Below are 16,231 nucleotides of genomic sequence, written 5' to 3'. Positions count from 1 at the left end.
TTGTGTATAGGAAACGAAAACACGCAAAGTGTAACGAAGAAAATATCGAAATAGATAAATTAATGAATATGGACCACAGACCATTATTCATTATTCACTCGAAATAAAATGACAGTAAATGCAAGAATGGAACGCCGCTCGAGAAACACTGCACAGCCATTGTTTTGAAAAGGAGTCGTTTGTTTTGGCGGGATCGTTCGCTGTGGTCAGTCTTACGACAACTACGTCAAGTAGGTGTCGCTGCCGTTCTGAAGAAAGAGAAGGGAGAAAGAAAGTGCACTGGACAAAATGGTTAGTTTCCTGTAATTATCCTCTCTCTCTCTCTCTCTCTCTCTCTCTTCTCTCTCTCTCTCTCTCTCTGTGCACGTGTTAGTGGGTAAAAGAGCGTCATGGTCGACGTTCCTCTCAAAGCTCGCAAAGGTGCGTCTACATCAAACGGTGCATGAAAGCAAACCAATATCCATGAGGTTACTGATGGATTGATTTGCGAATCCCGCCTTTAACAGAGAGAGAGAGAGAGAGAGAGAGAGAGCGCATCATCTTTTTCCTTCTCCTCATCTCTCATAAAGGTCATGGGTCAAGGAATGACCTGACGATTCTGTTTTAGTTGCTGCGATTTGCAAATGTTGATCTTCCTTTCACTTTTTTTTTTATTGCCCGTTTGATGTCGTGTCCTTCTTGGTTTCAAGTCTTTGTCACGAAATAATGTAGTTTTGATGCATGCTAACTTCAAACTTCAGAAATGTGCATTTAATAACTTTGGGTTGAAAAGATGTCTCGTTATTTTTTAGATGTTCGCAGCTAATTGCTAAAAATCGAACTGATTTAATTACTCGAACTCTATGTTTTCACTTTCGTCGCAATAGTTATCGTTGTCTTTTGCTGTTGCTGCTTAAAAAAAAGAGCATTAACAGAAAGAAAATAGAGCAATGTTTCCAATTCTTATTTACATACTTGGAGTGGTGGATGAATGTGGAGCACAGAAGCACAAATGGATTCCCAAAGTGTAGGGAAGGAAACGGCTACCTAAAAGTGTCAACGTGTGTGTCTGCAAATGTTTTTTTCTCTTAATTTAGCTTTCTCTCCATCTCAAGTGAGCAACTGATATTTATCTCGTAAAATTTTATTTTAAACTATATCATCCAGAAGTTTTTTATTCCCCATTTTCTTTTCATGAGAAAGGCATCAATTTCCCATTTTCATTCATCAGATGATCAGTTTCCCATTTTCTTTCAGAGATGAAAGTATAACTAACCCATTTTATTCACTCAAGGAATTAGCAATCCTCCCATTTTGTAAGAAGCCTATGATTCAACGTTTTCCAAAGATGGAGTCTTTAGGCAAGCTCTGTCTATGTGCTAATGCGAGTAGTGTTGTTTACGTTCCATTCATGTGTTGTTATTTTTTTTACTTAGAGCCATCTTAACAGTTGTGAAGTGGCACTGAATGAGTATAATTAGTAACATTCTATTACAGTACTGATTATGTAATTATAACAATAATGCTGGAGGTTATTAACAATAATAATTGCATCTGTTTGTAGTCTTTATGATAAGCCCCAGCTCATTCATTCCTAATGATGAGATAGTTTTGATCCTGAGATGGATTGAAAGACCAGCCTGAGAGGCACTTTGGAAATATATTCTCTCTCTCTCTCTCTCTCTCTCTCTCTCTCTCTCTCTCTCTCTCTCTCTCTCTCTCTCTCTCTCTCTCTCTCTCTCTCCTGACACTGGCTATCATTTACTTCCTTCCAGAATGGCAATTGGTATTCCCCGTATTTGGTGAAACAAGAAGTAAAAGGATCTTAAGGTTGTGAGAAATGATACATAGTTTTAATATGAATGAATGGGGAGCTACCTGTTTGATTTTGTTGTCGAAGTGTATAAAGTACCTCCTCATACTACCCTTTGATAACAAAGTTCAATAGGAGTCTTCACTGCATAGAGAGTGCTCCCATAGGAAAGTTGGAACTTCAATTTTAATTATTACTTTCTTAAGGATTTTTGTTTTATTAATGACTGATGTTTATGCTAGTCGTATATGCTTTATTTCATTTCCCCCATTGACAAAGATTTGAAATTTATAATTTTTCTTTTTTGTGAGCAAGCAAATTTATTCTTCAAGTTTGAGGGAAAAAAAAAGGTGAATTGATAAATTTATGCAAGAGATAGGGCATTTTATTGTGTGTTAGTACACTTTCAGAGCAAATCGACAGGAATTTTAGACATAATCTACAGTTTATATAGATGAACATATGTAATGTAGCATCCAGTTATTGTGAAGAAACAGTCTTGTTTAAATGATACCATCACTTTCTTCTAAATGTTAAGCGTGCAGTGACTGTTAGGGTATGATTGCCTAATTCAAGCAGGACAAAGTAAGAACTCTTGCAAAATAACAACATCCATATCCATTAAATAAAGCTGACTAAACAATTCCTGTAAGGCACAAGTTTTAATTTTACCAAAAATAATATGAATGCCAAATTCGGTAAAGGCTACCCATCCATTACTGGATAGTTTTTATTATTGTAGAAGTTTGTAGGCCTGTTTTTTTTTTCCAGTGATTCCTTTGTGGCACTTTGCATTGTACTTGTTGATTCATTTCATGACTGTGAACTCTTTCCAAGCTGTCACGAATATACTTACATTTTCCTCTCTTCATTTTGCAGGGTGTGTCCAGGCCTGAGGGTGTCTCCGGGTGGGGAGGGAGATGAGGTCCTCCGTGAGCGTTATCCTCTCCAGCCCACCCCCAGACACCACCATGAGTTACCCGGATTACACTACTAACCCCCATCATCATCAGACGTTGCTTGTCCTTGTCAAGCAAGTTGGTAGGTACTCTGGGACGACTTGATGTTTTGTTGCTTGTGCAAAAGTTTTATTTCTCTGATGTTGAGTTTAGATTTTTACGTGAACAGATAGAGTGAGTTAAAGTTTCTTGTCTTACATTTTACTAAAAGCTTTCAAGCTTTTAGGATTATTTTACATAATTTAAAAAAAAATTTTTGTTAGTTTAAGGTTTTGTAAATAATGTTTCATCTGTCACAGTTTTATCTTTTTCATGAAGACAGCTGTAACTATGTTGTTCAGGGAGCTTTATGGTTTATGTGGGGAGATTCAAGGAGCACAATGCATAGAATATTTTAATTTTTATATATAAAGTGGAAAAGTTAGTGGAGCATGATGAAGACTAATGATTCAAGTTAAATGGATATAAATTACTGTGTGTATGTATTGTCATTGTCCCCAATGATTTTGTGCAACAAAGTTGATATATTCAATATTTCAGGGTCACAGTTGAAGAGCCGCTCATTTCACAAACTTTATGAGCGCATCAGTCGTGTCGGTCACGTGAAGGTGAGTGATTCAAATGGGTCGCAGAGACCTGTTTGGGTCACTTACAGGCGTGACTACCCAGTCGAAAATAATGACTGGGGAGACTTCCAGACCCATCGTAGGGTCCTTGGGATTATTACGATAGGTACGTCTTCTTTCTTTCTGTCTTTTCGTCAGTATTTTTAACATTTTGTACAGTATATTTATTGTAATGCCGAGATGTTCAGTGTGATTTTATAATGTGAGAAAGATGTAATTCATTTAAACTGATTTGAGATATACTGAAAGCTATTGGCTACCATGTTGATTTGACTAGTTATACAATTGTATAGCTTTTGGGGAGTCGTCAACGATTTTATGTAAAGCGTGTAGGTTTGTTTATTATGATTGTTTAAGATATTTTTGTTAATAAGCCCTTAATGATTCTTGTAGGTCAAGTGGGAAGTCAGAGTGATCTGAATGACATATGCAAGCAACATGAGAGTCTGAAGGTCAAATACTCATCCACACTGTATGATTCTCGGTGTATCATCTTGGGTCTTAACCCTGATGGCACCATATATGAGACAGACTCGCGAGGGCCGTCGAGGAGTACGTCTCCAGAACCCAATGGAAACTTAGACCCTGCTCATCCTGTAACACTGAATGGCCATGCTCACCCAACGCACGTCAAGAAAATTTCTGCCGGCAGCACTGATAGGGATAGTGGTGTTTATGAGACAGTTAGCAGTGAAGATAAACCTACAGATTCTGACAGTCATTCGGATAGTCCACAGGGAGGCCCTCTGTCAGAAGGTATAACGGACCTTAAGATAGATACAACTATTGCTAATGGCTCAGACTCAGGTAGTGAAAGTACAAGTGAAGTAGGTTGTTGTGATGATAGTAAAATGGATTCACCTCGTGACTCAGCCCTGGACTCAGCTGCTGACTCAGCCCATGACACAAGCCAGTCCTCTATCAGTACTTCGGCGTCACATTCGTCAAGGCTGTCTCTTCAACCACCTTCTAACTTTAAGACAAGAGCTCTCTTCTACCCAACAGGGGATCATGCTGTTAATATTGAGAGCCAGTTGCAGGAATTCATCAGTTCATTGTTTTGGGTGCTAGAATCGAAACGACTTGATAAGAGTCAGGAGAAATTAGAGAGGCCTCCTTTGCTGTGCGCTCCATTTGAACGCAAAGTAAGTTGTTACGTGGAGCATTTCATGTCATCACCACAAAGTTGTTTATAGCTTTAGTAACTAAAGTTCAAAATGTCAGTTGTTGCATTTAGAGATATTGTGTTTGAAGCAATTATAAATGTCATATTGTTGAATCTCACTTGATTTTTTTTAAAATGAATTAACTTGTTTTAATCACCAATAGGACTTTATTGGCCTTGATATGGACTCCCGTACAAACAAGAAGAGGTGTGTTGGAAGATTGAGGAAGCAGTTAGCTGACCTGACATTACAGGCTGGCTTGCCAACTGAGGCTATCAGCCATTATGCTCATGCTGCTGACACTCTAAAGAACTGCAATGACTGGCTTTGGTTGGCAGGTGAGAAAGAATGACATGTCCTAATTTTCACTCCCAAGAAACTTGAAGTAACTTTTTATAAAGAGTTTTGTATTTACATATTGTCCCCTTCAGTAATTTGAAACTTGTTTTAATTTAAAAAAAAAAAATTTTTCTTTTGCACAGCTTGTTTTGAAGGTTTGTGTGCTGCTTCAGTTATCATGTTGTATCCTAACCTCCGAAAAAGCTCTGGCCTTCAGCGGTTCTGTAGCCTGGGTGTTGGTGGACAAGGCAGTGGCATAGCAAATAGAAATCGTAATGGCTCAGTCAATACTAATTCATTGCCCACTGGCCTAGAGCCCTCTGTTGCAAAACAGGCCAATAAGTTATGTTTCTCACCTGATGACATTGTTGACAAGTACAGAGAAGCTATTGTGCATTACAGTAAGGTAAGTTGGAAATATTATCTTGACACATCTGAGAAAATAGCAAAATAGTTCTTTGAATTAATAATTATTTTACAGATCCTCAAAGAAAATCCTCCTTATCTATGCCTTTATTGGCCATAAATTTTATCATGCAAAACTAAACAAAAGTTGAGGCATTCATCCCATTTGCAAAGTTTTCAAGAACAGTTTTATGCCACTAATCTTTCAGAATTTTTTTACAATTTAAGATTGATTGGTGAACCTCAGACACTCACTGTAAACTTCTGTCATTATAGTATCGAAATGCGGGTGTTGTTGAAACGGAAGCAAGTATTAAGGCTGTTCATGTCTTAATTGAACTGAGGCGTTACCTCATGGCTGCAGATTTCCTAGCCAATGTTGTCTTCATCAACCTGCAACTTTCTGATGAAGAAAAGGTATGCGTTCTATCTTGTTTTGTACTTTTAACAGAAGTTGAAGAAGTAGAAAGATGATTTTATTTTGTATGATTGTGCTATTCTTTTCTGGTAAACAGTTATTGAAAAGGAAGCACTGTATAAACATTTTTTGTGATATTAAGCTATTTTCTACATTAGTTTGAATAGCTTGATTTGATGTAAAAATAAGGTTGCAAGTGTAAATTTCATTTAAGTCTATATGTGGTTCTTTAAACCAGTTATGAGAAACCACGATGTAATTTATTTAACCCGCAGTTGCACAAAATGAGTATAAATGTAGATAAAATTGTCTAAACCACCTTTGTATAGCAGTTCCCTTCATTTTCACAAATGACTTCTTTTCAGATTGCGAGATTCAGTGCCCTTTCGGACCTGTACCACCAAATTGGGTTTCATCGCAAAGCGTCTTTCTTTCGACGAGTGGCTGCCATGAGGTGTGTTGCTCCGCAGAATCAACAGCCTGATTGGGGTCAATGCTATCGGCTTTTGTTGCAGACATTAGAAGGATATAAAGTGTGCCTTGATCCTCTGGAGTTTCGAAATGGTAAATTTATTATGGTTTGATCTGTAAGTTAAAGGTTACCATAATGGGGGTTGAAGGATGAGAGAGATTTTTTCAGATTAAAAGAAATACTCAGCAGCTAAATGAGGGTCCAGTTACTACTGTTTAGATCAGCAGTTCCCAATTACCTTTGGTCATTACCCCACTTTTTCCAAAATCCTGGCTAGCAGCAAGCTCGTTACCCCCACACCATATCTATAATTTTGTACATGATTAATGTAAAACAAACTCTTTTAGTTGGTTTAACCTTCCTTTATATTCAATTATTGAAACAAATATATCAAGAAGTACTATTACTTCTGTTGAAAATAAAAATAAAAAAAATGCATACATATAAGGTTGAAAATAAATGGAGAGAATATATAATTGAAATAATGTTCATCAGGGTGAAAAATGACAAATAAATCAATAAATACTTCTGCTGAAAATAAATGAAATAATTTCATGTAAATAATCACACTTTCAGTTGAAAACCCACACAAGCAGACCCTAGTGGCAGAATCCTTATGTATTATGAATGCTTGAGTTTTTGCCTTTTGTAGTGATTAATTTTTTTTCCTAGGATTTCTTCCAAATTTTAAGTGACAATAGTTGCTATTGTTCTTTTTATCTCCATATTACTGCTTCCTAAGGGTTTCATGAATTTATGGTAAAACATTTTCAACAACCATTTGTGTCTTGCTTCAGTTGCTTGACTGTTCTCTTATTCATTTCCAATATTTTTTCACTTGAAATTTTGCAGAATAAGAAGCAAATTGTAAGTATAGAGTGGATTTGGATAAGTTCATCATAAAATATTAACCTGGTGAATGGGAAGAAAAGAGTAGAGTTTTATGAACATTTGCAAATTTTCTGGAAATCACTTGGTTTTGGTGTTATGGTAACGTAACAAAAATAAATACATAAGTGGGAAAATGGATCTTAACTATTAATGTCAAGAAGTCGTGCAAAAGTGTATTGATAAGCTATGATTATGCGCTCTTCATTTTGTAATAATTTTATAGATGGGAGTCAGGGATGGCCTTCATTGCAAATACAGATCCTGCAGGAACTGGTAGGAACCTCACGTAGAATGGGCCAGAATGCTTTCTGTACGAGACATCAAGCCTTTTTAGGTAAGTAGTGATTTGTGTTATTTTTTCTAGTTTATTCTCACTTTGTGAATACCGTACACATTCTAAGTACGTAATTGAAATGTTCAGAATTACAGGTGTTGGATGAAAATGCATCATGATAAAGATTCAATATCTGTAATTTAAGTCATATGTAATACGTCACAGTTTATTTCTATAAATGTATGTTAAATTTAAAGAAAATATTGTCAGTTGAATTATATGAACTTAATGAATGGTATGTTGATAGCTTATAATAGTAGAAGTTATAGTACATAATCATGGATGTCAAGGTTGCACTAAAAAAAATAGGTGTCTGATAAACTTTTCAGTTTCAAAAACTTGCTTAGTGAAGGTTTCTTAGGGTTGTAATAATGAAAAATAAGACAGATATCAAATTCATTCTAATATTTTTCCCTTGAAGTTTCTTTATTGAGGATTAATATTGCCAATTTCCATTATTTACTAGATTAAAATTATTGGTAAAGACAGTATTTATAAACTTGTGCTTGTTTATTATTCTGAAACTACATGCTTAGAATTGTAATTGACAGTTTACTGGCCTTCCATTTCAGTCAGTGCAATGTTGCCTCACATGGCTGATGTCGAGAAACAAGAAATGGCAACCATGCTGGAATCATTAAGTAATCGTTGTGCGAGTGGAACAGCACCTTTGGTTGTTCAGGACACTGGAATTATCATACCTTCAGTGAATTTCCTGAATATACCTATTTGCAGGTTTGTTTGTGTTTTCAACTCATTCATCTTTCTTTCAATTGGCCTATTATATATCTGTGAACCACATGTAGCTTGACTTCATTGTATACAGTATAATATAGTATCAAATTTTGTAGGTTTTTTCTAATTACTTGTGTTCCGCCATTCTTTCTTTCAGGGGAATACGTATTATGGCTCCAGACATTGGCAGAAAAGCTGAAAGAATTACTCCATCAGCTGATGGAGACTCTGGGCCATTTATATTCACTCCCTTCACATCTCTGACAAACACCATTAATCGCTCGCAAGGGAAAATGGGTGGGTTGTATTTATAGTTTTTAATCTCTTTTTAAGCCATTTCTCAATTTATTGAAACCAGATTAGGGAATCGTGCCTAGTCAGAAATTTCTGACTTACCAATGATTAAATTCTTTAACAAGTGCAATTTATTAACATTTTATTTTTAAAGACTAGCCTTTTTGCCCAGTCCTATTAGAGATACTGCTTTGATTTAGTGGTCTGGTCAAAGCACATAATAATAATAATAATAGTCTCTGTGACACTGTAGCCCCACTAAAACTTGGTAGTGTTTATTACATCCCAATTACATTGCTTTTTACTGCATACTTTTTGTTGAAGATGATAATTGTAAAATGGATAATATTTTGTATTTAAAAGACATGTGAAGGTGTCTTAACCTTTAACTTAATTTTGTGGTGGAAACTGAGTAGTAGCATTATGTTTCAATACTGTTATTTCATGCATATATAGGTTGCATTTGAAGACTCATCAGAATTAACATGGTACAACTGTTCATTCTTTACAGATTTTGATTGGGTTGAAGGGGATGTGTGCGAAATAGTCATGGAGCTGGAAAACCCAATGCCATTTGAGTTGAAAGTCACCAGTATGGTAAGTACATCATATAAATTCATTTTGAAGTGCCTTATTTCATTGTGCTGATACAGATGAAATTTCTTGGGTGTTACAGCCAATTTGATTTAATGAAGGCTTTGTGTACAGACTTTGTATAAATATTATTGTGTCATTTGTTCATTCCATACTGAATCCTAGATAATTTGGTTTCATGTCAAATTTTCCATTTGAACTAAGTGCAGTATATATTTTTTTCTTTTCTTTAGATGCTCATCACGGAAGGTGTGCAATTTGAATCTTGGACGTCAACTGTTGTCCTGAAAAAAGAGAAGGGCCCACAACCAGTAACTTTGAGAGGGAGACCTCAGGGGTCAGGAGAGTTAAGGGTGATTGGTTATTCCTCAACAGTATTAGGCGTCAGCAGTAACTGTCGGCTGAAGTTTATGCCGAACTTGAAGATTCCTTCATATACAATAAATGTTGTTCCTGCTTTACCTTTCTTACAGGTTAGTTATGCAGCAATCAGTCATCATGAGTTACTTTTTTGAAATACAAACCGATAATAATGATATATGGATAGAAGTTCATTGATGAGCTCATTGTATGGAATGAAAAGAATATAAACAAAAACCCATTAGCAATGGATCTCTGTAAAGAAAAATCTTCTATTTAGATATTAACAGGAAATAGCAGTACTGGCAGTTTAGGAGTGGAAAGACCAGTTGGAGAGGAGTGTGGGAACTTGAAGCTGTCATTATCGGCTGGCGAAACCCATGAATGCTCAGTGGTGCTGTATAATGTGTCTTCACAACCAGTTGAAGAAATTGATATTGCCCTCACCTCCAAGTTAGACAAGGATACACTCAATCAGGTAAGGATAGTATATGCATGGGCAGTCAGAAATCCTTTTCATGGTTAAATTTTAACTACATATTGAAAATTAGGGTGCTGTATGTTGAATGGTATAAGTTTCTGCCAATAGTAAGATATATTTTCATACACATTCATAGGTGTAGTATTTTTATATTGATAGATATGATTTTGATATTATATCAGACAGATGCACTTCTGAGTAGTAACTTGTATACTCAATATATTATGTAATCCTTTATCTTGTTCTTCTTAAGTGTTGTAATACTTGTTTCAATTTCAGGTGTTTCAGTACAGTGAGGAAAATATCTGTGCTCAACTCCCTATCCCTCCTGGGGGCAAAGCCTCTCTTACCCTTTATGTTTATGCCATGTCTGACTTTTTGTGTCCTGGCCGTTTAATGGATGAATCTATGGAATCGACTAGTATGATTTCTGGTAGCGAACCCCCGTCTCTCTTGTCTGCTGGACCCTCCTCTTTGCCATCCAGACAATCTGTTGCCACCTCCAGTACGAGAGGAGCACGCACACGCAGGACTGATTCCTCTGCCTCTCTCTTATCATCACGCTCAGGTTCTAGTGTAAGGTCAGGATCGTCCTCATCCACACAAGCACCTTCATCGAGTATGAGAACGAGGACAACTGTAAATACACCAGGTACTACGGCACAGTGCTATGCCTTTTGTTATGTACAGTAAATCTTTTTAGTGTCTGCTTTCTTCTTTACAAACTAATACAGTAAATGTGTTTTCCTGTTAGTTGTGAATATTTTAGACCAAGAGTGCATTTTGTATTTAGTTGTAAATATGAGTGACACAGTATAAAATATTTTTAAAATGTTCTGTTTCAGCATGCACAGGAAGAACATTGGAAGCCAATCTGCAGATCAAGTACTCTGGGGGATCGGGTAGAGATGCAGAATATTGCCGCACAACTCAATTAGCAATCAGTGTGGATGTGACACCCTCCCTCTTGGTGACACGTTGGGATGTCCTTCCAGCAGAATTACCTCACCAGTGTTATGTAGTTTTAGATTTGTTAAATTGTGCCACTCAGGAAATGGATCTCCACTACACACCCACAAAGCACATCCTCATAGAAGCTGGGGATTCTTGTCGAGTACCTGTTCCTGTGGATCGATGTCCTTTAGCAATATTGACGCAGGTAGTGTATCCAGTCATCATTTTATTTTGGCTTTTTTTCCAAAAGATCTTGTGTGTGATGTATAGTATTTATATATAGTGGACGAATCATTTAACCTAGTAGGGTAGTATTCATATTTTGATTTTACCATGAATCCAATGTGTTACACAAAACCAAGTCTAGTACTTCTTCTGAATCAGTGCTAGAAATAGTGTATACGTTTATAATTTCATTCAAGTTGACAGTAATTTTATTGGGTATATTTTCACTGTGAAATATGTTCAGCTATTTGAAATTGCTATTCAGTTTAGAGTTCAGTTTAGCTGTATTGATCTGGTACTAAGATACTTTTTTTTAAATATAGCATGAAGTAATACCAGTGCTATTATTGGTTAAAAACCTGTGTAATTTATTTTCTTTTAGATGTTTCAAAGAAAAATTAAGTGTTTTGGTACATGGAACTTACCCAGCAGATATATACTTAGCTATAGACTCCGTCGTCCCCGACAGAAATTCGAATTTCGCGGCACACGCTGCAGGTAGGTCAGGTGATCTACCGCCCCTGCCGCTGGGTGGCAGGAATAGGAACGATTACCGTTCTAGAACCAGATTTTCTCCTGTCGCGGTAGTGTCAACATACGTTGTTGCTACCTCCTGACTTGATTTCGTTTTTTCATCGCCATCGACCTTCTGGGCTGTCTTTTGCAGGGAAGTCTTGGGTCTTTGGTTTGGCATACGCTTTTATTAACTTTTTAATGAATTTGGCTTCGAAATTTCGAAGAATATATTACGTGAAACTACCGAATTTTTCCGGTAGACACTTATATTTTGCAATAAGGGAAATATTGATTTTTTTTTTTTTCACTAATACGTGTATAAGTTTAGAACTTGATGAAGGAAATATAAGATCTAACTTCCTACTTTAGGAAGTCAGAAAGCATATAACTAGATACGCTTCCTTTAGAAGCTTTAAGAGCTCTCGTACTAACGAGCAGTTAGAGTATTGACAATTCTAGTAGTTGTTGCATCCTCATCACCTTCTTACTCCACAGAATCTACAAATTCATATGTGCAAATTTGAAGATAAATGGATGGAGCTCAAAAGGCGAGCTCTAAAAAGGTAAGAAGTGAATATAGTGTTCCCAGTGCAGTGGAGGGTGCGTCTGATCGGCTCCGTAGCGCTTCCAGGCCTAGACCTCTTCCAAACTCCCAGACCCAGTGGAGGAGGAAAGTCGACAGCCGCAGGAAGGTTAGGGAAGAACCCCCACCGGTCAGGCGTCCCCTCACGGCAGGTTCTGTAGAATGTCCCCAGACTGCAAGGATAGCCATTGATAAGGCATCCTTAAAAAAGTGCGTCTCTTCATCTTACATCCGAAAAGACGAAGAATGTATGTTTGGAGTGATCTAGCGCGTTCTCTGAAAACTAAGAGAACACTGAGCAAGAGCCAGCCGCTGCCAGGAAGCCGCGTTCCAGCAAGCTAGCGTGAGGTACGTTCCTATAGCCAGCAGCGAGGCGCGTTCCAGCTAACAGACTAGCGCGAGCCGCGTTCCTACAACCAAACGCGAGCCGCGTTCTAGAAAATTTTTCTTGGCGCAAGGCGCCTTCAAAGAGACGAAGCGCCAGCCTGGCGCAAATTGCGCCAGAAAAACAGACGGCTAGAGCAAGGAGCCTTACAGTAGAGTGGCAATCAGAACGATCCTTCCATTGAACGTTTCCGGGCAAGAGGCTCTTTCTAAAAGGGGTCTAGTAGGCGCTCGGAACTGTCAGGGCGCACGGGACCTTCCACGCAAGCGGAACGTTCCAGGAGCGAGTCTCCTTTCTAGCGTGCGGAACATTCCAGGCGCGCGGAACATTCCAGGCGCTAGGTGCAAGGATCCAGGCGCCAGAATATCCTTTCTCTATCTGCCTCGGCAGGGAAAGAAGGTAGTAGAGTATCTGCTGTATGAGAATACGATACGGCAAATCATAAGCACATACCGTAGTTACTTCTTTGCTGAGCAACTCAATTACCAGTATCCTTCCAGGAATTTCCTAGGAAGGACTACGCTTAAAGGGATTGTTAAGACAACACCTACTTAGCTTCTAGATTTATCGAAGTCTTGTTTCGCTTAGATATGCATGATAAGAACTTCCTGAAGTTCGATAATAATGTTATAAGATTCCTTTATTAAATGGAGTAGCTGGCAACTCTGGAAGAGTAAGGCCAGTCGGCTAACGAGACTGCTATCGCTTAGACACCAACGCAGTATCATGTAGGTGTCGGTCATGAGTGGGCGGTAACATGTCTCTCTCCTGCGGGATGGAATGAATAACCGTGTCTCTCCCCTACAATCGTGGTTTTAGCCTCGGATTGAGGGGATAGTTAAGCAAACATAAATAAAATATTGTCTGCCTTTTGCTAAGAAGCTTTCAATAAGAAAGATATTACATTTCAATGCTGTTTACCGTAGGTACATTTTTAAAGGATTCTAACGCAGCGAAACTCTATATTGTATAATCTCTCATGCTTACGAAAGCATGGCTTATTAGAGTACATGCTTAGTGAGAAGATGAATGTAGTAAAGTCCTTATGCACATACCGAGGTTAACTACAGAATTCCTAGTATCCTTACAAAGGTCTAGATTAATGCTGTTTACCACAATGTGACAGTATTATAAAGGATTCTAATACGGCAGCGCGCGATATATATAATTCTCTCATCCTTTCGAGAAACGCACACAACCTTTTAAATTCGGATATTGCTCAAGAGAAGTTGGGTGAGTCGGATGGAAACATTCTCTTAGTGGCAGAAGTTGTTTCCCTGAATGGACTATACTACGTATATAAAAGTTTTTTTCCCACTAAGAACGGAATTACATGTGAAGGATGTCGGGTACCATAAAGGCATAGATGTTATGGCACATAAGCTAAAAAGAAACTAGAAGTGAAGCGCCAGCCTGGCGCAAATTGTGCCAGAAGCACCATCCAAGATATTTTCTCGTTTTAAGCGAGTTATTAAACCTAAGGAGTCCAGTAGCCTCTCGGACAGCAGGCTCGGGTAACGGCTAAGATTCGTTCCTGATTTCGTTACCCATTTAATCGAAAAGGGTCGCTTACAAGGAATGATGAAATGATTTATTTTAATCACTTAGGCCAATTCCACGACTCTCTCATATCGCAAAGAGCATCGAGAATCTTTTTTTTTTTTCGCCCCGGTTCGCGTTAACAAAAGAGAACCTATTTGGGAACAGACACGGAAACGTAACGATCCTTAAGAGGTTCGATGCAAGATTTTGCATGTCCGTGAGAACCTTCTCGATCGAAGATAACTGTTAACGTATGTCTAACATTTATTGAAAAGAGTTGTGAGAACCTGCGGAAAGTCTTCTTCATAGATCTCTTTGTAAGGTAGAAGACGAACAGGCTTCCTTTAGACTGCTTCTTTTTCCTCGAACCAAGAGTAGCAATATAAGACATCTTTAAATTTAAAGAAGGGGAATAAACTTTAGCCTTTTTTCCCCTAGTTATAAATTCTTAACAGATATTAAGATAATTGGGCGTCAAAGGAAGAGAGGATGTATGCCTCATTTTGGCCTTAGAGAGGTTTGGATTCACAGAAGTCACGTTCTTCTCACAGCATGTTTCGTAAGGCTTTTCCAAGAGTATCTGGATATTCTATCAGAATCTATTATAAATAGACCTATAAAACCTCTCCACTCTGAGTCTGTCCGCGTGCAGACTGACCAGAAGTGGACATGAATGAGAGGTTTTTTCAAGGTAAATGACAATAGTCATGGCTAAGACATAGAATTGCTGCAGATCGTGTTAGGGAATGAGGAAACTGTCCTTCTTCCTGATACCTCTTGGTGAACCACATAGCGAGGTTTTTTCTTCACTTTCAGAGGGAAGATCACCTATGTATATATCTGCTATCAAAGAACGCAGTTAAAGGCCATACTCTGTCTCTACAAGGGAATTATTTAGAGATAACAGAGGATTAAGATCTTCGGGATCTTATAACGATACCCCAATACGACAAGAGTAGGATATCATGTACTTCGAATGGGATTTTTTTTTTTTTTTTTTTTTTTTTTTTTGGGGTTTTTTTTTTTTTTTTTTTTTTTTTTGTGGCCACCCAGATTCCGTGTTCCGACAAAATGGAACTGCTCCTCATCTGACTTCTTTGAGGAAGTTTATGAAGGAATTCTTTGTTTCTCTTAGCCCTAAACGGACCAAGAAGACAAGTGAATTTTTTGTGCATTGGAATCTCGCATCAGATTCAATGGAGACTCGGCAATGGGTTCTTGCCAGCATAGTATGTCTGGCAAAAGAAATAAATCCCTCTCTTCCTGACGCAAGAACGCTTTCAGAGAGAAGTTTTAGTTGCCCAGGCAGGGTACTTACATTTTCATCTACAGAAGAAGAGATGGTTTTACACATGCAACTTACCCGGCAGATATATACTTAGCTTATGTCTCGACGTCCGACAGAATTCAAAACTCGCAGCACACGCTACAGGTAGGTCAGGTGATCACCCCCTACCGCCGCTGGGTGGCGGTAATAGGAATCATTCCCGTTTTCTGACAGAATTTTTCTGTCGCCGGTGCTGACAACAACTTTGTTGGTAGCTCCTGCTTAGAATTTCTTGCTTGCTTCGCCGAGGATTATTTGGGAAGTATTGATCTTTTGGTTGTTGGCATACGCTTTGTGTTGGATTTAGTTAGTAATTATGTCCGATTTAACACCTGGAACTCTGTTTAGAGTATGTGTAAATGAGGGATGCAAGGTGAGGTGCCTAAGGCTACTTTGGACCCTCACACTGTTTGTGTAAAATGTAGGGGGAGGGATTGTTCGGTTAAGGATACGTGTGATGTATGTGAGAACTTAACTGAATTACAATGGAAAGAACTAACTTCGTATGTTAGAAAGTTAGAAAAGGATAGGATTAGAAAAAGCTTCAGCTAGAAGTTCAAGTAGATCCTGTTCTGCGGAACAGGATAGTATTTCTAACCTGCAGTAGCTTCGCCATCTTCCTTTTTGGTTTCAGCTCCTTCCCCCCGCAGCGAACCCGCAGATGTGTCTGCCGAGAGAGCCGCTGTGGAAGCTTCAATCCGCAATTTGCAACAGCAATTGCGAGATATAAACCAAGGTAAGGGTGAAGTGTCTAGTGATAAGTGCAGTGTCCCCAGTGCAGTGGAGGGGGCGTCTGACCGACTCCGCATCGCTCCTAGGCCTAGACCTCTTTC

The 16,231-nt window shown here is 38.2% G+C and overlaps 1 protein-coding gene across 5 annotated transcripts in view; it reads left to right on the top strand.

Annotated features, from left to right (window-relative positions):
- LOC135203641 (protein brunelleschi-like) overlaps positions 1 to 16,231 on the top strand; it is a 204,698-nt gene that overhangs the window by 157,330 nt on the left and 31,137 nt on the right. For 4 of the 5 annotated variants that reach the window (XM_064233482.1, XM_064233483.1, XM_064233484.1 and 1 more), the window contains 15 exons: positions 2,672 to 2,833; positions 3,292 to 3,483; positions 3,771 to 4,522; positions 4,707 to 4,881; positions 5,026 to 5,288; positions 5,564 to 5,704; positions 6,071 to 6,269; positions 7,292 to 7,402; positions 7,975 to 8,137; positions 8,295 to 8,434; positions 8,943 to 9,028; positions 9,259 to 9,498; positions 9,666 to 9,863; positions 10,146 to 10,518; positions 10,712 to 11,025. In XM_064233482.1, the coding sequence (XP_064089552.1) occupies positions 2,713 to 2,833; positions 3,292 to 3,483; positions 3,771 to 4,522; positions 4,707 to 4,881; positions 5,026 to 5,288; positions 5,564 to 5,704; positions 6,071 to 6,269; positions 7,292 to 7,402; positions 7,975 to 8,137; positions 8,295 to 8,434; positions 8,943 to 9,028; positions 9,259 to 9,498; positions 9,666 to 9,863; positions 10,146 to 10,518; positions 10,712 to 11,025 (3,468 nt within the window). In that variant the 5' untranslated portion in view covers positions 2,672 to 2,712. Of the gene's footprint in view, positions 292 to 2,671; positions 2,834 to 3,291; positions 3,484 to 3,770; positions 4,523 to 4,706; positions 4,882 to 5,025; positions 5,289 to 5,563; positions 5,705 to 6,070; positions 6,270 to 7,291; positions 7,403 to 7,974; positions 8,138 to 8,294; positions 8,435 to 8,942; positions 9,029 to 9,258; positions 9,499 to 9,665; positions 9,864 to 10,145; positions 10,519 to 10,711; positions 11,026 to 16,231 lie in introns of all 5 variants that reach the window. The other variant, XM_064233485.1, reaches the window with a different exon arrangement.

The sequence above is a fragment of the Macrobrachium nipponense genome, chromosome 36, assembly GCF_015104395.2.
Source record: "Macrobrachium nipponense isolate FS-2020 chromosome 36, ASM1510439v2, whole genome shotgun sequence".
In the NCBI taxonomy this organism is placed as follows: Eukaryota; Metazoa; Arthropoda; class Malacostraca; order Decapoda; family Palaemonidae; genus Macrobrachium; species Macrobrachium nipponense.
The sequence above is the reverse complement of the archived record's forward strand: the minus strand, read 5'-3'. Positions and strand labels throughout refer to the sequence as shown.